Genomic DNA, 25148 nt, shown 5'->3' with positions numbered 1-25148 from the left:
CACCCTGGAGTGGTCGCCAGCCAATCGCAGGGCACATATAGACAAACAACCATTCACACTCACATTCATACCTATGGACAATTTAGAGTCACCAATTAACCTAACATGCATGTTTTTGGAATGTGGGAGGAAACCGGAGTACCCGGAGAAAACCCACACACGCACGGGGAGAACATGCAAACTCCACACAGAAATGCCCAACGGAGAATCGAACCCAGGTCCTCCCAATCTCCTGACCGTGCGGCCCCATACTTATTATACAGCATAGCATATTTTTTTCTTCAGAATTTTAGATTTCCCCCACCCCCCTTTCTTTCAGTGTGGACCTGAGTACGCTTGCATGAACCAGTGTGAGTCCGTGGGAAGCAAACCTCAGGTAAACATTTCCTACTTTCAACTAGTAGATGAAATTTGTGCAATTAAGTAAGAAATAAATGATAAAAGACGGCAGAATATAAACTTGTCCATGGTTTTAATTTGTCTAAATGAGAACCCAATACTTACATTCAGCTGAATGTTATGAAATGAAAGAAAAAGTCTCAAATAACAGCAAAGCAGGTCAAAAATACAAGTTATCAATTTCTGCACTGACATTAGTTAAAAGTTGTTAAAAAATGACACTGATAAATTTGTTAAAAGAAAATATGTCACAGTACAAACAATCGCCCACGCTGATCTCATGTTTTGACTGATGAACCCTTACTTTGTAACAACTGGATCTCACTAGACTAAGCGTAAAAAGACGCTCTGTCGTCAGTTCAGCCAGGTGGTGTTGAGCTGTGTCTGTTTCTTGATGCTCGTGTCCAACTTGAGCACCTCTCGGATGGCCATGGTGGCGTACGACGAGGGAGGCAGAGAGAACTCCAGGCGCAGTGCTCGGTACTTCCCCTCTGTTTGACCGGCAGGAAGAGGATGAGGCAAAGAGCTGTGAGGCGTGAAACGTGACATCTGCCGAGTTATTACGCACCTTTGTTGAAGACCGGAGCTGGTTTCTTCTCCATTTTCTCAAAGTCGGTGTGCACCAGAGAGATCTTTGGGTCGTCATACTGGATCACCTCCCTAAGACACAAATGTACCACATGATGAGGAAGCACTGCCATGCCTACAGGAAGTGGAAAGTAAAGAAGATGTGGAGTTGGACCACGCTTTAGCCGCTATGGAAGCCTTCTACAAGATTTTTGTTCATTTGTGATGTGAAGGTGCACCAACCAGCTGACATCACTGGGCCTGATGAGGACACGTCTGTAGGCTCCCGCCAGGGAGTAGTCCTTCACTTTATGTCGCATGCTGTCGATGTCCAGCCCGTCTGAGCTCAGCATCTCTCTGTAGCCTTTGCCCACTGACGCACACATGAAGAAATTACCGTTTTGCACCCCATTTTGCCAAAGTGACTTTTTCATGATATTCTAACAGTAATATGTCCTGAGAACCTGCTTATGAGCACTAAAGATGAGAAAAATCCATCACCCCCCTCACTTGTTTGCTCTACTTTTGAGGGAAGAGGTGCTCAAATGGTTGCCAAGTTTAAAAAAAAAAAAAAGGTAAACATCAGGCTTCGCTACACATCTTAAAATGAAGCTCTGCCAGCTACAGACATGTGAGCTGTATGCAAGATCATTTTGAGTTTCTTCAGCGAACAGGCTAACCTAGCATGCTGATAGAATTGCAGTGTAATGCTAGCGTTGTTGCTCGCATAAGCTATGCTCGTGTTGCTAACGTGCCTGTGAATATTCCACTGATCTGTACAAAAATAAATATGGATAGACCATACGTCGCACGTGCCCGTGCAAGCCGTTGACGCCAAAGAGACGCCATCTTACTACTCACATCTCGACTACATTGGCAAGCGTACATAGTGTACAAAGCAGATGAAGAGGCTCGCAGAACATCTATATTTTACATTAAAAAGCGGGGAGATTCTGTCATTCCTTCAAGTAATGCAACCTTCGTCCCTTAAAAACGATTTGATACGTTATTCTCTGTCTTTGGCTATAATAAATGTACTTATTCCCCTTCCAATTCTCATTGCCTTTGGGACAAAATTCTACTGTGCACCCTGGCTCAGCACTCCCCTATAGCGATGATAGTTTTACTCCTCTAGAAAGACATTTTAATCTTAACTGCATATACTATCCCTGTTTTCCACTAAAATCCATGGTCATGATCCTTTACTTTTTATTCTTTCATACAATTCACTACGCTCTCGTCTGTACAAAATATGAATCATAAAAGAGAGTGACTTTGGACAAGTTTTAAAATCATTTCACATTTTGCTGATTTATTTTGTTTGTGTTATGAAATAGAAATAACCTTTTCTGATATAGAAATATATTTGAACAAAAACCACAGGAATAAAATGTGATTTTAAAAAAAAAAAATTGCGAGCGACCACAAATGATTTAGTAGTCTAGTCGCGGTTGTTTGTTTACGTATCCCCCACGGCCCCCTCGGTAAAGCCGTTATGACTCAGGTATGGTATAATAGACAGACTTTTTAAAAATGATCATACGCAAGTCCTTATGACTAAGCTCAAGCACACCTGTTGTGCGAGGTTAGTCTGAAGACTAACCTTGCATTTAATGTGAGTGGGTAACAAACTAACAACAGACTTAACAACTCACAAGTTCTCACATAACAATAGATCCCTGCTAATTAACAAATTAAGACACTTGAATCCTTTAACAAAAGTAACGTTTTTTGAATTTGAATGTTTACTAGGAAAAAGGAACAGAGTGGCCTATGAAAGTTTTGATTAGACCTAAGAGAGGAGGGCACACACAATGGTAAACGCCACTCCACTCTCCACCAAAGGAACCCTTAAATGATCCATCATAAAGCTACATTTCAATCATACTTACAGGTGAAATGTTCGTCTACAGGCTTTGAACTGGCGATTTGTGCAGTTAATAGCTGCACATGCAGGCATCTTAAGGCAAAATTTGTGTCCAATCCGTATTAATAAAAGAAGTTCACCACGAATGCAAAAGACTGTCCGAGAAGTGTTTCTTGTGAGTGGTAATATGGCGGCCGCGTGGCGTCACAAGTCATTGACCAATGGGCTATCCAGATTTTTTTTCGTACAGATCAGTGGAATATTCCATTCATCCAGATGTTTCGCCTCTCCTCTGAGCAGGCTTCATCAGCATTCATGCTCAAATACGAGACAGGACAGCTCTGGTCTGGCGCTACAGGATAAATGTCCTATCTCTAGCGCTAGCGAAGAGCTACCTATCTAGCCTTCGGGCAGGCTTCATCAGTTTATACTCATACTAAACAAGACAGCTCTAGAACTAGATTAGCACTAGTATCTAGTATTTGAGCTTCATCAGTTCATGCTCATGCTACATACTGTAAGACAGCTCTAGAATCCAGCACTGTCCTAGATACTGGATAGGACAGCGCTAGCACTAGATCAGTGCTGGTCCAGACTTGTCCTATTTATCTGAAATACTAGATAGGACAGCTTGAGTAGGTCCTCTCGCTCTAAACTTTAGCACTAATCTATACCTATGCTATCGTGCCCAAATACTAGATAAGACAGGCTAGCAATAATCGAGCTGTAGAGCTCTAGTCCCAGCTCAATTACCAGTCTTTGAGGAAACCTGCTTGGATGAGAGGTAAAACATCTTGTGAGACGCAATGTCCTGAGAATTGTGTTGCTAACGTTTGTGTCCTCTTTTCCCACTCCTTAACATTAGGTTGTTATATGTGATATATGGCATCTGTTACGCTGGACATGTGCAGTTACAGTGTTTACGTAAAAAGTCCATAAAGTACACAATAGCACTTCTTGGAGACACACACTCTTGTCTGAGACAAACACAGCTCATTAGCATTAAAGCTAGACACACACACACACAAAAAAGCGTGTAAGGGCTTCCTAAAAGCACTTTTAAAATGCCCGAAATCCAGCATCAAGGCTAACACACTTCCAACACTATTGTGCCACCTCTGGCACTTTACAATTGTTGTAAAATACGATAATAAGGGACGATGTGGCGTTCGTACCGTGATGCGACGGGTAGATGACGTCGTACCCAGGCAGCGGCATCACAATATCATGGATGGAGTGACTCTTGGCCTCCTCCTCTGACAGGATGTGTGCTTTAGCTTTAGGGAACAATCACGCCAGTGTGTATTTTAATCCATTTGAGCAATAATATCAGCCTCTCAAAAGGGATAAACACTAACTTCCTTGAAGCACCAGGTCACCCTCCACAGCTTTGAGTCCAAAGGCCTCGATCCTGCGGCTCACCATGGTGTTCCACACCACGCTCTGGTAGCTGTGGATGTACATTAGCCGGTTGTTCCGCGGGATCTGCACAAAAGGATGTGGAAGAGTTTCTCATGCATTCCAATATGAAAGACACTTGGGGCACGAACCAGTCCAAACGCAGTGACGATGTTCTTTTTGCCAAACTTGGAGAGGCCTCGCAGCAGCTGACCCTCCACGCAGCGCTTGTTGGGCAGCTTCTTCAGGGCTGCCTCTGGGTCCTGAGTCTTGGCCCACTCCTCCCTGCAGCGGACCAGGAATTCTTTCTCCGCTGCGTACGACAGAAAATGCCAGCGAGGCTACACAAACTCCACTACGGGCGGACGGGGGTGGGCTTAGTACCTCCGGGTCGAGGCTTCAGAATCAAATCCACCACTTGGTTCCAGTCATTTTTCAGGATGGCCCTGTCAGGATCGAAGAACAGCTGTTGGCATGTAGCGTAAGCAGCGCTGGTGTATCCATGCAACAGCGTTACCTGCCCACTTGTTGCGTAGGCACCGCCGTGGTGCCGAAGCGCTGCATGCCGTAGTAGTTGATGAAGCCCGTCTGCTTGAGGGACGTCACGGCCTCATGGACCTGGGTATCGTTTCCTGAGATGTTCCTGATGCACAAATATCGAGCGGAATGCATTTCAAATTACACTGAATTGGTGAACCGTTTGATGGCTCAACTACCACGCATACCTGATGACCACAGTGAAGTGGTTCCCCTGCAGCTCCCCCAGCTTCAGAGGGTGATTCTTATAGCTGAAATTGCCCAGCTTGAGGTTCATGAGGCACTTGTTGAGGTGGGCCAGCCTCTCTGCTGTGATCCTGTGGAGACAGAGAAGGTTCTCCCTGCATTAGCCCAAGATGCCTCTCATAAAAACATAGCCAAACACACTCACTTGAGCACAGCGATCTCCTGCACGGTGATGGCCCTCTTGTCCTTGGTGCCCATGTATGAGAACATGTTGGGCCTGAGCCTGGGAAAACATATGATGATGTCAGGAGGAGCAAGTGTGCAAATTTGTTCCTATGGTAATAAAAATAAGAAAAAAATGCAGAGCCCTGTTTTGTAAATGGCGGTCGTCTTTAATGTTCCACTACAGTACTTTTAAGGTGGCAGTAGTTCAGTACGTGATTTATTAGTGTACGCAATCCAAACCCCCAAAAAGATCATGCAGAATTCCTCCAATTAGAGGCCATGCGCAGTTATCTACTCAATTTCAGAGAGTGCCAGGCATTTACCACAGAGAGGCCCATTTGTACTATTTGCATTTATAATTTTTTTTAAATATTTGTTCTCAAATAATGGGAATAAAGATAATATAAAATAATTCAAGCAATATTGTGTATAATATTGTAGCTAATAATTTCCTCATAACATGAAATAAATGCATTTTTTTACCCTCTAGATTTTTAAATATTTTTTCTCAAATATAAATGAAAATAATTATATATAATTAATATTGTATACAATAATTTAACATTGTAACATTAACACATGCAATTTCCCCTTTATTAGACTTTCAAATATTAATTCTGAAAATAAAAATATATGTTGGTATGATTAAAAATCTAAATTATGCATAATAAATATGCAATACAATAGTTTACCAGTAACATGAAATAAATAGGGATGTCGATAGCGTGTTAAGGGCGGTAACTAATTTATTTCATGAATTACCTTAAACGTTTTAGCGTACTTAACATGTGCGCATCATGTCAAGCCACACCTCTCTGTTACGACAGCAGACGGAGGCATAGTGTAGCGTCCCCACACGGTCACAGAGTCTGACGCGCTTTTCTAACTTCATCCTGACCTGAACACACAAACAGCAGTGCAATTCCAACACCACCACATGTATCTCCGACTCACAAACTCGTCTAGTCCTCCTCGGAACGACACTTCCTCAGTGTCACTAGACTAGACGACAGCGAGGTGCATTCAATCACAGTCAGTCTTTATTATGAGTGCATGCGAGGTCTAAATAAAACAGAAATACAAAAAAAACATCCATACATCTTCTACCGCTTATCTGAGGTCAGGGCTCGAGGGCAGCAGCCTAAGCAGGGAAGTCCAGACTTCCCTCTCCCCGGCTACTTCGTCCAGCTCCTCCTCTTAGATTAAAAAAAATATTTTTCTCCAATAAAATGGAAATTAAAAATATATTACGACATAATTAAAAAAAAATATGTATAAAGTATCATATACAATAATTTACCTGTAACATGCAATGCATTTTTTCCCCTTTATTACATTTTTTAAAATATTTTTTTCTCAAGTATAAATGAAAAAAAAAAAAATCACATAATATATTTTTATTTTCATTATAATTCCAAAAATTAAATATTATGTATAAGAAATATCGTATGCAATCATTTACCCATATGGTAAAATAATTGCAATTTTTTTTTTTCCCCCAACGAGAAAGTCAAACAAATTGCTACCTAAGGAACTTTGACAGCACATTGATGGCGTCCATTGTGTCCTTGTTCTCCTTGTAGAGCACAAAGTGGCAGAAACTGCCCCGGTTTCTGGGCCAGAAGTGTTTCCTTGGGGCTTAAATGGAGACACAGAATTAAACAAAAAACAAAAAAACATCCCACTTCCAGTCAAGACTTGTGTGGCAATGTTTCATTACCTTTACTGACGCTAAGACCCCTTGTGAGTATTATATTTAGTGTATGGAAGGGTTAATAGAACAGCTTCATCCAACTTACCTGCAGATGTTTTCACCTCTATCTCCAGAAGAGCAGAATAGAGGACAGGATAAAAGAGCATTACTAAGAAATGAGGCTTATAAGTGAGGGGATGAGCTGCATGCATGAGTCCACTATTGAACTTTGAATGGATTTCAGGAAGCTCTGGAAGGCATGATGCATGATGGGCTCTCGTGAGCAGACTCATGCAGTCTGTCACAGTCATGCATAGGGACATACACTGTGTTTTACGTCTGTGGAAAGACGGCGAGTAAACATGCAGTGCCTTATAGTCCAACCTCTAAAAAAAGCTGGAATTTCACCACAATTTTCAGGAAAACTACACCCCAAAAGTGGCAAAAATGTCATGAGTTTGAGCCCTCGACATGCAAGATCAACTCGGCGAGCAAAGGTTTAAATATGTTTGCGTGTTATGGTTTTTCTTTGCCTTTCCCCCCCCCCCCAGCAGTGGTTTAACATGTTAATGGAGACGGTTTGACCCTGGAACCCTGGATTATTTCAATTAAATTCAAACTACACTTCCAGATACGATCGTATGCGACCTTAGAGGTTCCACTTGATGGTTCTGGTCTCCACTGACCTGCCAGAGCTTTCTTCCCAGCAGCATGGTAGGCCACTATGAACTTGCGGCCGTCTTTCTCCTCCGTTTTGGTCTCCAAGCCGGGAAACTGAGTTTTGATGGCTTTGTGGACCTGTGTCCGCTTGTCCTTTGAATCGTCCCCCTGTAAATGTTCAAACACGACGTAGGACACACAGCCCAAAGATGCAAAGATTCAGGTAGCCCACCTCGATGGAGACGGAGCTCTCCTTGTTCTTGAAAAGCTGAAGATCCTCGAGCTGCTTTTTCTGCTCCTCGGTCAGGATGTTGCAGTCAGTCGGCTGCTTTTCTTCTGCGGCTGCTGCTTCCTCCTTATGGGACAAAAAGGCATGAATAGGAACGCATAGCCTCAATCACTACTCTAGAACAACAGTATTTACAATTGTCCATCTCAGGGCTGGTCATCTGGCGGCCCAGGAAGGACATCAAACCAGCCCGTGAATTCAGTTCAAAATTTGAGCATTTTGCAGGAAAAAACACCAGAGCACTGTCATATAGAGGATCTGTGACTCGCACTTTTGCAGTAGATCCTGACAAATAGCCGAGGTCTCCTGTCATATAGAGAATCTTTGACTGGTGTTTTTGGCAGTGAGTCCTTAAAGGGATAGTTCAGATTTTTTGACTTGAAGTTGTATGACGTCCCCATCAGCAGTGTAGCACATCAACAGTGGCTTACCCCGCCCCACTTGGTCCCGTGTGTCCAGTTCTGGTCGGATTTCCGTGACAAGGAATGTAGTTCCGCTTAGTTGAGTCTTCCATGTAAACAAGATGGCCGAGGCGCTCTGTCGCGGAAGATGCGAGTGTCTTCGTCACATATACAAGAATGGACAGGCAACAGTGCGCAGGGATACGGCGGGGGACAAATATAACAGAGCGATTTGTGAGGTCAGATTTTTTCGAGAAGGCATTTTTGTGATGCAAATGCATTACTCTTTTGAATGCATATTGTTTTGAGAAGCCAGACTCTTTACTTAAATGGCCCCAGCGACTAAGCGGAACTGTTGATGTACTACACTGCTGATGGGGATGTCATACAACTTCATGTAAAAAAAAAAAGCCCAACTATCCCTTTAAAAACAGCATAGTACTCCTGTCATATAGAGGATCTTTGACTGGAGTTTTTCGAGCAGATCCCTAGAAATGCCAGAGCACTGTCATATACAGGATCTTTAACTAACGTTTTAACATTAGGTCCTTAAAAACAGCGATCCTGTCGTGTAGACGACCTTTGACTAGCGTTTTTGTAGTAGGTCCTGAAGAAACAGTAGTGCGCACTCCTGTCAAACTGAAGATCTTTGGTGTTTTTGGCATGGAGTCCTTAAAAACAGCAGAGTGCTTTTTGAAAATGTGGCCGCCATAACAATTGAGTTAAATAGCCCTGCTCTGCACAGGCAAAAAGTGTTGGCACTGCAGCTTTACCTGAAGCTCTTTAGGAATAGTGAGGTCATCTAAATGAACTATCTTGCCTTCTTTGCTGATTTCATTCACCACAAAATCAGAGTACCTGATGAAACAAAACCAAATCAATCAGTCTGAAAAAGTAAAACACAGACTGATTGTGGCGGACAAACCTCTCCTTCAGGATTCCTGAGAAACCCTCGTGGTCGCTGACATACTTGCAGATACCCACATCCACCTCAGTGAGGCCGTGCTTCATCATGTCAGCAAACGTCTCTCCCTCCTCCTCACCATCGCTCGGCTCTCCCTCTGGCTCTGGCTCGTCCTCGTCATCTTGCTGCTGCTGCTGAGGAGGAAGAGGAGCGCCATTCTCGTGTTCATCCTCAACTTTTTTTCTCTTAGCTAGAATGCATTCTTCCTCATCCTCGGGACAGCCTCTCTTCTCCCCAGGCTGGCCTGGAACTGGTGAGGGCTTTGGCTCATCCATTGTGAGAAAACTGTGGGAAACAAGAAGGGGGCCGTTCTATTAAGATTTTGCACAGCTTCACATGTATAGTCATCGTTTGTCTTGCACCTGCATGCATTTCTTTAAAGCAGGGGTCTCTTGACCTTGTTAACGCCTCCTGACTGAATGCTGCAAAACTGTTGCAGTCAAACAATGGCGCTAACACCTTTCATTGACAGGTGATCTGCAGTGTGCATCATTTTGTGAAAATAACAATGTACTGTATATAATTCTGCCTGTTGGTGACCCCTGCTTTGGATATTGTAGCCTTATCAATAGATTTTATCCCTGTGCTGTTGTCCAATTACTAATCTTGCGCCACGTTGTTGGTGCAAAATGCATACATAAAAGAAGCATAACCGTTTGTTTTATGAAGTATCGGCGCACATTTAAGGAAGCGTAGGTTTTCACGGACCCAGATGTTGCAGCAGAGAGAATATTGTTTTATCTTTCGCGTTAGCAAAGGTGCTAATTCGTAGTGTTGCCAAATAGATCACAATGTTTGATGTGGCTAACATTGCACTTAAGAGGCAAAATAACGGAATACAAAACCTACGCAAACAGCTGGTTACACCTACCTGCTTCTGAAGCCAGTCACAAGAACAACATTGAAGGCCAATCGTCTTTACACGTGTGTGTATGTATGCGCTTGCGTGTTTATGTCATTACTTCCGGGTCCTACTCATAAGCCCTCCCACTCACACGCCATTGGTCAGCGACCTTACAAGATGGTAGATCAAAGCGCGCGTAATCAACTTTAAAACTCATCTATAACGCAAGCATCAGCTTCTATGACAAAACAATCAATCAACACCGTTGACTAATTGGTGTGAAACCAACCAGATTACCCGTTTTAATGAGATCTTCAACATTACAAGGCTGTACTGGCGTTTAAAACAATTGAATGTGCATTGTGGGTGAGTCAAGGCACCGCGACAGAAGAAAGTTGCTTACGGCGTCCGTTAACTTGTGTCATTTGGCCTTTTTGGAGGATATTTAGCAGGTTTTGCACTGTTCAGACTCGTTCAGATAAGCTAAATAAATTGATAACGTGATTGAGAGTTAGTAAAAGCCTCGTAAACGTCGAAATAACCTCCTAGAATAACTGTCGTAAAGTTTACTACTACCAGCTAGTTTTGCTGTTGACTGTTCACTTCTAACACTGCTGGTCAGGCGTCGGTTAAGTCACTTAAGCAGCTAGCAGCGTCAATAGCAAAGCCGTGTCGCTAATGTAAATAAATGGTTTAATGACCAAATGTATTTTATATGTGGTTATATTTACAAATCTTTGCTAACTAGGCATCGGCGCCGTGGCTTAGTTGGTTAAAGCGCCTGTCTAGTAAACAGGAGATCCTGGGTTCGAATCCCAGCGGTGCCTTTTTCAGCATCAAGCTGCTTGTGTGATACAGTTGGTAAAGAAAGAAATAGTTCGGATTCGCCGTCATAATACATTTATATAATATATAGTCTGTCATATTTTATATTAATGTTTATCCTGTTTTAGTTTGCCTGGATAAAATTGGAAGAAAAGTCTGAGGCGTTGCATGCAATTCCGCCTTTGGTCAACAGAGGGAGTGCTCACCAGCCAAAGCAGGTTGTGGATGCGCGTGTAAAGTGTGTGCGTGTGTTTAAAGTGTGTGTCGGCTGTCACTAAGCCTGCAAAGGAGGTGGACAACATGATCTCCACAAAAGGTGCGTACGTATCTCCAAACCCTCTCATCTTTATTAGCGTTTGCACCGAACCGGAAGTGCAGCAGTGCCGGCCGGCCAGCCTTCCCTCTTCATGCCTTCTGACGTGTGTCGTATCCTCTCCCCCCCGACCATCTCTTCTCTCTCTCGCTGCTTTCCGTGCAACCTTCCCTGGGTCGCTCTAACCCGATGTCAACTCACTTGGACCCGGTAGTGATAACCATGCATGCCAGGAAGAGGAGGCCGAAGGGGAAGAAGGAAAAGCCGGGTCATCATCGTAGGTAAGTCGGGCTTGTGTGTGGAGAGGAGGAGCCGTGGAAGGTTGTGTTTGCATGTATGTATGTATGTATGTATGTGTATATGTATATGTATGTATGCAGCCGTGATTCATCTCCGCAAAGACTGGGTGCACATTGGGGGAAAATGCAATGGATCCTGGGGTGTGTGTGTGAGTGAAAGTGGGCAGAACATTTGCAGCTTTTATTAATCTTAGTCGCCAAGGGTCTTTTTCGCAAGATAATTCATGTTTGCAAATGTGTCAGCCACGGTTTCCTTGTCTGCAAATGTCACTATTGATTCTCGCCGCTGTGCGCGTGCGTGTGTGGTCCCAGAGAAAAAATACGACTGTCTGCAGTGGTTGTGTAAAGTGCATGCGAATTGGGAGTCTGGAGCGAGTGAGTGGGGGCTCTTTCTTTATGGCGAGATGTGATTGGCGAGACGTCACACGCTGGCACCCACAGGAAGCATTCATCAGTTTGGTCTCACTCGGTTAGCCCGGCTACAACCCCTGGCAAAAATTATGGACTCACCAGTCTCGGAGGATGTTCATTCAGTTGTTTAATTTTGTAGAAAAAAAGCAGATCACAGACATGACACAAAACTAAAGTCATTTCAAATGGCAACTTTCTGGCTTTAAGAAACACTAAAAGAAATCAAGAAAAAAAGATGTGGTAGTCAGTAACAGTTACTTTTTTAGACCAATCAGAGGGAAAAAATTATGGAATCACTCAATTCTGAGGAAAAAATTATGGAATCATGAAAAAAACAACAACAAAAGAATACTTGAACACACCACTAGTACTTTGTTGCACCACCTCTGGCTTTTATAACAGCTAGCAGTCTCAGAGGCATGGACTTAATGAGTGACAAACAGTACTCTTCATCAATCTGGCTCCAACTTTCTCTGATTGCTTTTGCCAGATCAGCTTTGCAGGTTGGACCATTTTCTTCAACTTCCACCACAGATTTTCAATTGGATTGAGATCCGGACTATTTGCAGGCCATGACATTGACCTTATGTGTCTTTCTTCAAGGGATGTTTTCACAGTTTTTGCTCTATGGCAAGATGCATTATCATCCTGAAAAATGATTTCATCATCCCCAAACGCCCTTTCAATTGATGGGATAAGAAAAGTGTCCAAAATGTCAACGTAAACGTGTGCATTTATTGAAGATGTAATGACAGCCATCTCCCCAGTGCCTTTACCTGACATGCAGCCCCATATCATCAATGACTGTGGAAATTTGCATGTTTTCTTCAGGCAGTTGTCTTCATAAATCTCATTGGAACGGCACCAAACAAAAGTTCCAGCAGCATCACCTTGCCCAATGCAGATTCGCAATTCATCATTGAATATGACTTTCATCCAGTCATCCACAGTCCACGATTGCTTTTCCTTAGCCCATTGTAACCTTGTTTTTTTCTGTTTAGGTGTTAATGATGGCTTTCGTTGAGGTTTCCTGTATGTAAATCCCATTTCCTTTAGGCGGTTTCTTACAGTTCGGTCACAGACGTTGACTCCAGTTTCCTCCCATTTGTTCCTCATTTGTTTTGTAGTAGTAGTAGTAGTAGTAGTAGTAGTAGTACTTTATTAATCCCACAGCAGGGAAATTCACCTGTTACAGCAGCAAGCAAGATACACAAGTAAGAATGCATAGTGACACAGTGAATACAAAATGGTTCAGGTGTTGTAGAGCCTGATAGCTGTCGGTATGAAGGACCTGCGGAACCTCTCCTCCTTACACCGTGGGTGTAACAGTCTGCTGCTGAAGCAGCTGCCTAGGGAAACAACAGTGTCATGTAGCGGGTGAGAGGTGTTGTCCATGATGGATGTCAGCTTAGCCAACATCCTTCTCTCCCCCACTTCCTCCACGGAGTCCAAAGGACCGTCCAGGACAGGACAGGACAATACATGCTGTGCATTTTCTGTTTTCAAGTGCTTTAAATTTTGACGTTTTGATGTCTTTGATGTCTTCCTTGATCTACCAGTATGCTTGCCTTTAACTGCCTTTTGTACTTGGTCCAGATTTTAGACACAGCTGACTGTGAACAACCAACATCTTTTGCAACACTGCTTGATGATTTACCTTCTTTAAGAAGTTTGATAATCCTCTCCTTTGTTTCAATTGACATCTCTTGTGTTGGAGCCATGATTCATGTCAGTCTACTTGGTGCAACAGCTCTCCAAGGTGTGATCACTCCTGTTTAACTGCAGACTAACCAGCAGATCTAATCTGATGCAGATATTAGTTTTGGGAATGGAAATTTACAGGGTGATTCCATAATTTTTTCCTCAGAATTGAGTGATTCCATAATTTTTTCCCTCTGATTGGTCTAAAAAAGTAACTGTTACTGACTACCACATCTTTTTTTCTTGATTTCTTTTAGTGTTTCTTAAAGCCAGAAAGTTGCCATTTGAAATGACTTTAGTTTTGTGTCATGTCTGTGATCAGCTTTTTTTCTACAAATTTAAACAACTGAATGAACATCCTCCGAGACTGGTGATTCCATAATTTTTGCCAGGGGTTGTAGTTGTGTTGGAATGTGCTGGAACACCCCCATCCTTCACCTCCAACACCTGCTTGTTAGAAATATACAGCATGATTTTAGCAGAAGTACCTCGCGATTAAAACATACATCAACTGCTCTGAGTATTTTACTGAATTTTAGTGTATTTTAACTAACTATAACTAAAGACAGGTCCCCAACCAATGGGTGGCCCTGTGTTTGTTGAAGTTCGTTGTTCCGTCATGTTGGATTGTAGTTGAAAGGGACTATCTAGAATGGCACCGAAGATGTTGTCCGATTACTTGTGTAAGCCTCAGATTTAGGGGCGCTGACCACTACCAGTACAAGACTGGTAGCAAAATGGAGGATAAATGATCATCGTCTCTCTGGAAAACAAACTCCACGGTCACACGGACGGTGAGTCGGTATTCATGTACAGTGCTTTCATTTCATATTTTGCTTTTCTCTGACAATAGCATTATCACGGGGCAGTTTTTTAATTCAGTGCCATTTTGACTGTCTTGAACAAACGATGCAATTTGCCGGAGGATATTCATTTTTACAAAATATTAAATAAAAAAAAAAAATACACATTTGTTCCTTGTGACCAACAATGTCCCACTGAAAACCATTGAAAATGTGTGTGTGTGTGTTTTTTTTTTAAATATTGCATTTATCTTTAAAAAATATCTAAAAAAATATGATCTAAAAATATATATATTTTATAATATCTGCTTCTGCCACAAGATCGTACTGCTGTGTCATGGTGCGGGGAGCTCTCAGGGGAAGTGCCGCTGTAAGTGCTGGTTGTTTGTACTAGGAACTGTCAATAAACCGTCAATAAACTATTGACTATATGACTATTGCGTTGAAGAGTTTGTTTAAAAAAAAAAAAAGTGTCGTATACTAAATCACACCACAAATTGATCTATAACCATGTCCAATGATGAGTCCTACCCTAAAAGTATTTTGCATGCCCATTTTTTCCAATTTTATCTTTTATTGGATGGACTTTTATTGGATTTTGTATTGGATTAGGGACCTGACTCACAGAGGTTTTTTACAAAAGCCAAACGGTATTGTTGGTCATGCTGTGGAAGGAATAAAAAAGTACATTCAGCAATAAGTACATTCAGCAATAATATTATAAGAAAAAAAGCAAAATATTATTTTATTGTAAACTTTCAATCGGAACTATTAGCCTTTTATTTTTAATTGCATTTATTCATACATGTGGTATTTTTTGTATTTAAATTTATTTACTAAATTTTTAAGCAGCAGAAATAATAAAAAAAACTTATCATTTTACAAGAATCGGAACTATTAGCCTTTTATTTTTAATTACATTTATTCATACATGTGGTATTTTTTGTATTTAAATTTATTTACTAAATTCTTAAGCAGCAGAAATAATAAAAAAAACTATCATTTTACAAGAATAAAGTAAAAAAAAAGAACAAAGTTGTATTCTAATGTAAAAAAGTCACAATTTTAGGAGAATGAACTTGTAATATTATTAGTAAATTAATCTGTCATTTTAGTAGCATAAAATGGAAATATTAAAGAAACAATGTTATTTTTAAAGTTGTCATTTTTTTGAAAATTAGGTTGGGGGGGAAAGTTATAATAATATGGGAATAAAGTCAAAAATAATCTTGGAATACAGTCATAAATTACAAGATGAAAATGTACAAATGTTATTTAAGAAGGAAGTCGAACTATATAGGGAAAACCCCCCCCAGCAAAAATGGGTAAAAAAAGACAAAAGCGCAAAGAGCGAAGTTCATACTAATAGGCTTTTTTACCTATATCACAAAACTGAGATTTATTTTGAAATATATATAACTTTTTTGCATATGTTGACAAAATATCCAAGTGGCCCTTGCATCCTTTCAATTTTCAGTACATGGCCCTCGCTGGAAAAAGTTTGAGATTGTCAAACAGACTCAAACCATCAAATGTTTTATCATTTTTTTCTACTTTTTTAGTTCCTTATTCCAACCTAATCCCTGCTGTCTTCACTGTCTTCAGACTGCTCCCTAAAATAACATCCCGCCATGCCTGTTGCTGTGTGTGTGTGTGTGTGTGTTGTGCATGTTGCCGTAGAAACACAGTCTCTAGCAGGCCAGTGGCCATAATAACACAGCCAGCCTCCTTTCAGTCTCCGGTCTGAGTTGCTAGTCGGGACCGAGGAGCGATTGCGCTCATAAATTTTGATGATCGGCTCTCTTGTTGACCTTTCAACTGTTGTAGAACGTCTGTCCGTGGGGGGTAAGTTGACCTCGCCCTTCAGAAATACTTTGAAAACAACGCTATGATCTATTTATCTTTTGATATTCCCACAATGCGCAGTTTAGACGTATTGGTGTGCTAACTTTGCTATAGCTTGGGGAACCTCACTCCATTCCCTTTAAGTGTGTATTTTTGGTACACATGGTACTACACACAAAAACATCCCTCCATTTTCCACTTCTAGTTAGGCCTGGATTGATTGCGCCCTCTGCTGGTCACAACCCGTGAAATTCATTCCGTAGCAGTTTCGCAAATCAAGCCATGTGGATACCCTCATTAGATTTAAAACGCCATTCATTGTGCAAACAAGCAGCCTCTTTAACCCACAAAATTGACAATTATCAGCCTGTGCCATTTAATACAGAACCCAGCGTGACCTCAATGACGTATAAAATACTTGTAGGACAGTTACAGCAGGTATTACTCCTGATATTACTTCTGAAGCTGAAAAGTGCCGGGTACACTTGTTCTCTTCTGTGTTGGTGCTTTTCACACAGGCCACAGACACAGGGAGAAAAAGGGCAGAATTGCCGGCTTGAATATAGGCAGTGTGAAAGGGGATGTAGGTGTCGTCCTGCCTCTGTTATGGCTCTGCTATAACCTCTGAAGCCTGATCATTGTTGTGTGGACTTTGTTTTCCCATTCCGTGTTAGTGCTTCTCACACAGACCAACAACAAGGGAAGAAGGTACAACATTCCTGGCTAGCCGGCATGGTGTTGTCCTTCTTCCTTTATGGCTCTCAAACTGCTTCTGTAGCCGGAAACTTGCCAATAGGTGCTTTTCACGCAGACAAGTGATAAGAGGAAAAGGTGCAATATTCCTGGTCCTTATAGGTCATGTGAAAAAGGCTGTAATAGCCGTCATTCTGCATCCGTTGCGCCTCTGAAGCCTGAAAATTGCCCAGCGGACTTCGTCTTCCCATTCCCCGTCAGTGCTTTTCACACAGAGCAGCAACACTGGGAAAGTGAAACATTTCCAGCTTTAATAGCCACTATGAAAGGGGCTTAAGACATCATCCCTTCTCCATTATGGTTCTGATCTAGCTCTTAAGCCTGAAAATTGTGGGGTGGATTTTCTCTCCCCCATTTCATGTCGGTGCTTTTCACACAGACTAGTGACACAGGAAGACGCTAAATTCCTGGTGTTAATCGGCAATATAGCCATCATCCCGCCTCCATTATGGCTCTGATACTATATCTGAAGCCAGGAAATTTATGTGGGTGGACTTTGTCTCCCCATTCTGTGCAGGTGCTTTTCACACAGACCAGCAACACCGTAAAAGGCGAAACATTTCCAACAGCAACACCGTAAAAGGCAAAACATTTCCAGCTTATTAAGTCAGTATGAATGCGGCCAATTACATTATTCCAGGTGTAGGTGGACTTTCTCTCCCCATTCCATGTCGGTGCTTTTCACACAAGCGACACAGAAAAAAGGCGCATAATTTCCATCATTAGGAAGCACCATAGCCATCATCCCGACCGACTCCATTATGGCTCTGATACTATTGGGGTGGGTTTTGTCTCCCCATTCCGTGTCGGAAAAGACGACCGTGTGAACGGGCCTTCTACTGCCATCCTGCCTATTTTCCGGCTCGGCTCTGATGCTGGAAAATTGTCTACTTAGTCTCCTACAACTTGTTTCACTGTTGTGTCAAACAGCGCGTTTCTGAGTGAAATCTTGTATCGCCTTGTTGTTGTTCCATCGATTAGACCGCCGTGAATTTAAACATTCCCTTCCTTCCGTTCCAATTAACGATGAATGCAGGCACAGGAACAACAAAGTCAATAGTCATCCGCCCCACAGCATCGAAATCTCTGCTCCTTCCTTTCGTTGCACGGTGTTTGTTTTGCAGCCTACTTACTGTGTGTGTGTGTGCGTGCGCGTGTGTGTGTGCGTGCGCGTGTGTGTGTCCTTCACAATCCATCAGCTTGTTTTTAAGCAAGGCTGCTTCTTTGTGAAAAGGACTGTCTGTGCGTGTGCTGCCCTGAAACAACATATGTCTTTATTTAGTAACAAAAAAAAGTACTACTAATTGTATTGCGTTTTACCATTAAAAGATTTTTTTTTTTTTTTTTTACGAATTATGTTAAAAGTACGAGGGGAAAAAGTGGAACGATTACCTTTTTCGGTAGTCCTGTGGGGATTGTAGTTCTTCTTTTGACCATCAGGGGGCAGAAATGACCTGTGGAATCTCTTAAGTCGCTCAGTAAATGACAGTGAACAGTTTGTCCGCCGTGTAAATGTTTAAGTGACACTTGTACTCTCTTATTTAGACCCTCCCTCCTTTTCACAATGCACACTAGAGAGTTTGGCGGGGGGTGCTCTGCCAAGTGGATTAACTGTATCGTGCAGATTTAACAGTCACGGTAAAGACTGGAAGATGTTCTGCAAGTTTTTTTTTTTTGGTGACCCAGATACGATTTTATGCCACCTCGTTCTTGTGTTGAGGACACAGTCCTACATTAGATATGCTTTTTTTCCACTTTTGAAGGATCTTGCAGAGAGACTGAAGGTAATTAGTAAGTACGGCGTACATATGCAAACAGAAGAGAACCGGTTGTTGTACTACTGTTGTTGCCTGAAAGGCTTCATTCAAGACAATGCATGATATGCTGCACGTTACTCGGGAGAAAAATAATAATTTGCTCTCATCTGCAAGGAGTTTTGATAAAAATCCGGCTGACATGCTGCGAATCGTACCACTGGTGTTGCTTGAAATTCTTTATGCAAGACAATCCATGATATGCTGCTTGCTATTACTGAAAAAAAGAAGTCATTGGGACCGAAAAGTTGTACAAATCACCTATAAAAGGATTTTTTTTAAAGTAATAATCAGGCTGACGTATGGCAAGTCGTTGTACTGATGTTGCTTGAACGTTTCCACTCAAGACAATGTATGATATGCAGCTTGCTACCAGTGATTTAAAAAAAAAGGATAATTTGCATGAATCTGCAAGGAGTTTTTGATAAAAATCAGGCTGAGATGCGGATAGTTGTGCTACCTGTACTACTGATGTTGCTTGAAAGGCTTCACTCATGACAATGCATGATACGCTGCTTGCTATTACTGAGGGGAAAAAAAAGTAACTTGGGCCCAAAATTTCCACATATCGCCTATAAAAGGACTTGTTGATAATCATCAGGCTGAGATTTGGATAGTTGTGCTACTTATGTTGCTTGAAAGGCTTCACTCATGACAGTGCATGATATGCTGCTTGCTTTACTGAGGAAAAAATTGAACATAATTTGCACGAAACAAGGAGTTCTGATAAAAATCTGGCTGACATGCGGCTAGTTGTACTAGTGATGTTGCTTGTAAGGCTTCACTCATGACAATGCATGATATGCTGCTTGCTTTACTGAGGAAAAAAATGAAGTCATTGGGGCCCAAAATTTGCATAAATCTCCTATGGAAAGAGTATTAATCAGTCTGACGTGTGGCGAGTCGTACAAATGATGTTGCGTGAAAGGCTTCATTCAAGACAATGCGTGACATGCTGCTTGCTATTACTAGGCAAAAAATTGGACAATAATTAGCACGAATCTAGAAGGAGTTCTGATAAAAAAACAGGCTGACATGTGGATAGTTGTACTACTGATGTTGCTTGAAAAGCTTAATTCATGACAGTGCATGATATGCTGCTTGCTATTACTGAGGGGAAAAAAAGAAGTCATTGGGGCACAAAATTTGCACAACTATACTCCGTGGAAGGAGTACAGATAATAATCTGTCTGATGTGTGATCTTGCTTGAATGTCTTCATTGAAGACAATGCATGACATGCTGTTTGCTATTAGTGAGAGAAAATAAATAATTGGATAATAATTTGCACTAATCTGCAAGGAGTTTTGGTAAAAATCAGGCTGACATGCAGATAGTTGTACTAATAATGTTGCTTAAAAGGCTTCACTCAAGACAATGCATGATATGCTGCTCACTACAAGTGAGAAAAAAGTTGGATAATTTGCACTAATCTGCAAGGAATTTGGATAAAAATCAGGCTGACATGCGTGTAGTTGTGCTACCTGTACTACTGATGTTGCTTGAAAGGCTTCACTCAAGACAATGTATGCTACGCTGCTCACTAGAGCAGGGTGAGAAGACCCAACAATTTCACAAGTTTGGAGACTAATAGAAGAGCTATGCCGGTGAAGTCATTATGCTTGCATTCCGCTACCAGTGGTACTATGCTAGCCTGTTGTGACTCTAGGCAAGCTTTTGTTTTACGTTTACTGCGAGAACATGCTGGGGTTAGGCATGGGCTGGATCGACATTCTGATGGTATGATAACCTTGGGCAAAAATATCACGGTGTCACGGTATTTTAAATACAGCTCTAAAATGTGTTATTTTGAAATTTCTTTATTGAAAAGAAGAGGAAACAAAATATGTCTGTCATTTAATCAATAAAATAGAACATGATGGAAGTGGAACATATGTATATAAAATAAGTAACAAAAATAACTTTAGTGTTATTGCCTTTATTCACCAAGGGTGATCCTACATAAAAACTTGGGCAATGCACGTAGCGCATGTGCAGATGCGCCTCAGACATAAATGTCATATCCGGTTATGTATAATATACATGAATAAATACAATAAAACATATAAAACAACACATAGAATGCAGAGATATTTGATTGTAAACAACCATAAGCATAAGAGGGTTTTTTATTTCTAAAATGACAAATACCATCCATGGAACCGATAAGAGGGCTTACAATGTATTCACTTGCACCATGCATATGATATAGGAAAAAATTTATTAAATATAAATTTATTTTGTAACTTCTCCAATCTTAATAAAGTGTTTTGAGAAGGGTGGGGTGGGTGACATCCACTACCGGTCAAAAGTTTTACAACACCCAATTTTTCCAGTTATTTACTGAAATTGAAGTAATTCAAGTCCAATGAACAGCTTGAAATGGTACAAAGGTAAGTGGTGAAGTGCCAGAGATTAAAAAAATAAAAAATAAAAAAGATAAGGTTACCCAAATCTCAAAAATAATGTGCATTTCAGAATTATACAAAAAGGCCTGTTTTGGGGACCACAAACTGGGTCAACAATTGAAAACTGTTCTGCATAAACAGAGCCCTGGCAGATGGTGCAACTAATTCCTACAGGTGTTCCAAGTTCTGGAGTACTTACTACCTCCTCTGTCTGCATAAAAACAGTGTTGGGAACACACAGTGGTACCATACCCTCATGAACATCAGTTGAACAGCATTGTACTGGAGAAAGCAATTTGATGCTACAAAAATGGCAAGAAAAAAGGGAATTAACAGTGGAAGAGAGACAGACCATCTTAACACTTAATAATGGAAGTTTTTCGTCCAGAGAAATTGACGTTTACGATCTGTAATTGCTGTAAAATAGACGGATGTCGTAGATTACATGTGACTGCTGAAAAATAGGCAGAGTGGATGCAGACACTGTGCCCTGCGATTGGCTGGCGACCAGTCCAGGGTGTACTCCACCTCTCCACCGAAGTCAGCTGGCATAGGCTCCAGCATACCCCCACGACCCGAGTGAGGATTAAGCAGCATAGAAAAAAAATGAATGAATGGATTCTGCACATGCGTAGAATTTAATCGTGTTTTCCGGTATGGCTCGCGTATCAACTGTTGTTCATCACGTCTCCACATTTGGTGACCCTCGGAGTGAGTAATAATGTCGACCAACAACTGTGCCAACAGTGCAGCCGTACTGGTGGAATGACGAGTTCTGCCTCCTTTTTAAATCTTCTAAATGTGCACCCCTTTGAAGGAATCTTTCACGTGAGTACAATGTTTTCACTGAATTATGCTACATTGGTGTCTTTTGTCATTTACTATTCGTTTTAATCTCAAGATTGAAGAGTTTTATTGTCATATGCACAGTAAAACTGGTGGTTCTGCTCTGCAATGAAATTTTTATTCTGTTCATTCTCCCAATAAAAGAAAGAAAACACAAGAAAAAGAATAAGAACATAAGAAACATAAATACCAATAAATTAAGCAACAACAACAGAAGAGACATTAATACAAATAAAAAATAAAATAAATAAATAAATAAATAAGTAAATAAATAAATAAAGTGCTATGAGTGTGTGTTGCGTGTGTGAGTGCTTCGTTGAGAAACCTGATGGCCTGTGGGTAAAAGCTGTTTGCCAGCCTTGTGGTCCTGGACTTCAAACTCCTGTAGCGTCTGCCTGACGGTAGGAGTGTGAATAATGAGTGTTGTGGATGTGTGCTGTCCTTGATGAGGTTGTTTGTTCTTCGTAGGACTCTAGTTTTATAAATGTCTTGCAGTGAGGGGAGGGCTGCCCCAACAATGTTCTGTGAGGTCTTGATCACCCGCTGGAGTGCCTTCCTATCACGTGTTGTACAGTTACCGTACCAAACAGTGATGGAGGCGGTAAGGACACTTTCGATAGTGCATCTGTAGAAGCAACTGACGATTGTGGTGGATATGCCAAATTTCCTCAGTCTTCTCAGGAAGTACAGTCTCTTTTGGGACTTCTTGATAATTTGTTGGGTGTTGTGAGACCAGGTGAGGTCCTCGCTGATGTGTGTGCCAAGGAACTTGAAGGTTTTCACCCTCTCCACCTCAGTCTCATCAATAAACAGGGGTCTATGCGGCTCCTTTTCCCTTGTTCTTGGGTCAATGATCATCTCTTTGGTCTTCTCTGTATTGAGATGGAGATTGTTATCATGACACCAAGCTATGAGGTCCGCCACCTCTCTTCTGTATGATGTTTCAACACCACCAGTGATCAGGCCGATGACTGTAGTGTCATCCGCAAATTTAATGATGCTGGTGTTGTTCTGCACCTAATGTCGTCATACAAAAACACCACTGATAGCGCTTCTCATGGTACCTGTGATAGCATGTACAATATAAACGTCTCCGTCAGGGGTCACCAACGTGGTGCCCGCCCACTAGGTAGCCCCCCACGACCACATGAGGAGCCCGCAAGCCTGCTTTTCATTCAGGTTTTCAGTTAATAATGTGAGAACACTAGAAAGAAAAGTATTCTGAAACATAAAATGTGAGTTGTGGATACCAGCATTTTGTGAATGTTCTGGTAAAACAAGCATATTTGATCTGTTTGGGTTGAAATAAGGTATGAAAATCATTTCTACAAAAATGAGTAGCTCGTGGCCATTTTCATTTTCTAAAAGTAGCTCTCACAAGAAAAAACGTTGGTGACCCCTGGTCTACATCGTGCAATCAGGTGATCCAAAGAAGGCTGCCTACCTACTGCATAAAAAAGGGCTACTCTAGCAAGTCGTCAATATGTCAATTGATCGGAACTACTGAACACGCATAATTGCCCCCACCTTTTGTGCGCGTGTGCATTTTTCCACTTGAGGGCAGTGTTTACAGCTGCTGACACGAGCACATCCGCTGTTTTTAAAAAAAGGGGCATCCTCTCTACCAGTGTATTATCTTTGATTTATTGCTGCTTTGTTTGTCCAGGAGCATGTGTGAGTGTGTGTATGCATTGTCCTCTCTTCCCATGCAGCCAGCCTCCATCCACCCGGCAATATGGAGAAGTAGGCCGCTTAAAGATAGCTCGCGGCAGCCTCAATACTGGCTCCGAAAATATATCTGCTCATGAGAGTCATCATCTTCCCCCACTCCAATTCTGCCTCCCCTCCCTCTCTTCTCCCCTTCTTTCTCAGTCTGCTTTGGCTGGAGAGCATCCTTTGAATTTGCACACTGATAGCCTTGCTGATAGACTGGATTTAAGTGTGTGTGTGTGTGTGTGTGTTTGCTAAATGTGATGGCGTGTATGCATTCTGGGCTTCTTGAGTTGTCATTTCTCCTCCTCCCCCTGAATAATCTGCCCACATCACTGAGCAGTGTTCCCAAATGGCATTCCCCCCCACCAGCCCACCCCTCTACGACCTGACCCGACCCACGAAATGCTTACAAAGATGCTCCTGACAAGTACACGGGAGGGGATTGGTTTGGTTTGGTTTAGTTTATTTGAACATGAAGGTTACAATGGAATACATCTCATGAATCATTCTTTGACAGTTCCACATGTCCAAAAGGAGTAGGAAGAAGCAAAGCTTATTTAATCCTACCCCCCATCCATTCTACATCTAGTACAGTACATGTAGTTCACTTCCTGGATTCCATGTCATGTTTTCAGTGATAGTCAGGATAACACATAATAGATAACGGTGAGATAACCGTCCCCCCAAAAAAAGAGAGAACATTCATAATAATGATATAATGATAATATGATGACAATACTAAATAAATAAATAAATAAGAACAAAGCTTTTTTTTTTTTTTTTTTTTTTTTTTTAACACAACAAAGAAAATTATAAAAAAAAAATAAATAAATAAATAGAAATAAATAAATAACAAATAAAATTTAATTAAATAAATAAAAAATAAAATAAAATAAAATAAAATAGAAAATAAAAAAATAAATAAATAAAATAAAATAACAAACCTGACAGAACAATCAGGACTCTTCTGCCTTGTATTTGGCAAACATCAACTGCTTGTATTGTTTTTTGAATTTGCTCATCTCTGTACATTGTTTGAGTTCTTTACTCAATCCGTTCCATAATTTAATTCCACACACGGAAATGCTATGGGTTTTCAGCGTTGTTCTCGCATATAAATGTTTTAGGTTTAATTTTCCTCTAAGATCATATTTCTCCTCTCTGATTGAGAAATACTTGATTAGATTTTTGGGTAACGAGTTATTATTAACTTTATACATTATTCTAGCGGTTTGAAAGTGTACTAAATCTGCGAATTTTAATATCTGTGATTTTAAAAATAAAGGGTTTGTATGTTCTCTATACTTGGCATTATGAATTATCCTCACAGATCTTTTTTGCAGTACAGTGAGTGAGTGAAGATTACTTTTGTAGTTATTTCCCCATAT

The 25148-nt window shown here is 41.2% G+C and overlaps 2 protein-coding genes and 1 non-coding gene across 11 annotated transcripts in view; 2 read left to right on the top strand and 1 right to left on the bottom strand.

The window, feature by feature from the left end:
- Positions 1 to 455: 455 nt before the first annotated feature.
- Positions 456 to 10155, bottom strand: pus7 (pseudouridine synthase 7). 3 transcript variants are annotated; one of them, XM_054777763.1, is made up of 17 exons: positions 10058 to 10155; positions 9148 to 9471; positions 8996 to 9080; positions 7765 to 7887; positions 7559 to 7700; positions 6979 to 6996; positions 6706 to 6817; positions 5160 to 5237; positions 4957 to 5085; positions 4749 to 4874; positions 4616 to 4677; positions 4384 to 4544; positions 4192 to 4318; positions 4009 to 4110; positions 1210 to 1339; positions 968 to 1059; positions 456 to 890 (listed from the first exon to the last, which is right to left on the bottom strand). In XM_054777763.1, exons 2-17 carry the CDS (start codon positions 9459 to 9461, stop codon positions 754 to 756), a joined length of 1938 nt encoding a protein of 645 aa, XP_054633738.1. In that variant the 5' UTR covers positions 9462 to 9471; positions 10058 to 10155; the 3' UTR covers positions 456 to 753. The 3 variants fall into 3 exon arrangements, with proteins under 3 accessions (XP_054633738.1, XP_054633739.1, XP_054633740.1); XM_054777764.1 differs by lacking the exon at positions 6979 to 6996; XM_054777765.1 differs by lacking the exon at positions 456 to 890 and having other exon boundaries at positions 968 to 1102.
- A 628-nt stretch (positions 10156 to 10783) lies between these two features.
- trnat-agu (transfer RNA threonine (anticodon AGU)) lies at positions 10784 to 10857 on the top strand. Its single transcript has one exon. It is a non-coding gene; the product is annotated as a tRNA-Thr (tRNA).
- A 126-nt stretch (positions 10858 to 10983) lies between these two features.
- The window catches only part of srpk2 (SRSF protein kinase 2), a 67268-nt gene continuing 53103 nt past the window's right edge, over positions 10984 to 25148 (top strand). For 6 of the 7 annotated variants that reach the window (XR_008570313.1, XM_054775177.1, XM_054775174.1 and 3 more), the window contains exon 1: positions 11285 to 11449. Coding sequence is in view for 6 of the 7 variants with exons in the window: in XM_054775177.1 (XP_054631152.1) it covers positions 11358 to 11449 (92 nt within the window). In the remaining variant the exon portion in view is untranslated. Of the gene's footprint in view, positions 11172 to 11284; positions 11450 to 25148 lie in introns of those variants that run through there. The other variant, XM_054775173.1, reaches the window with a different exon arrangement.

The sequence above is a fragment of the Dunckerocampus dactyliophorus genome, chromosome 5, assembly GCF_027744805.1.
Source record: "Dunckerocampus dactyliophorus isolate RoL2022-P2 chromosome 5, RoL_Ddac_1.1, whole genome shotgun sequence".
In the NCBI taxonomy this organism is placed as follows: domain Eukaryota; kingdom Metazoa; phylum Chordata; class Actinopteri; order Syngnathiformes; family Syngnathidae; genus Dunckerocampus; species Dunckerocampus dactyliophorus.
Note: the sequence above shows the minus strand (reverse complement) of the source record. Positions and strands in the feature narration are given on the sequence as shown.

Excerpts from the sequence above, each read along its gene's own strand:
- pus7 (XM_054777763.1), bottom strand. The coding sequence starts at position 9,461 with ATGGATGAGCCAAAGCCCTCACCAGTTCCAGGCCAGCCTGGGGAGAAG. Across the intron at positions 4,319-4,383 it reads TCGTCACTGCGTTTGGACTG|ATCCCGCGGAACAACCGGCT; the intron begins GTTCGTGCCCCA and ends CCTTTTGTGCAG. Across the intron at positions 1,060-1,209 it reads AGGCCCAGTGATGTCAGCTG|GGAGGTGATCCAGTATGACG; the intron begins GTTGGTGCACCT and ends TTTGTGTCTTAG.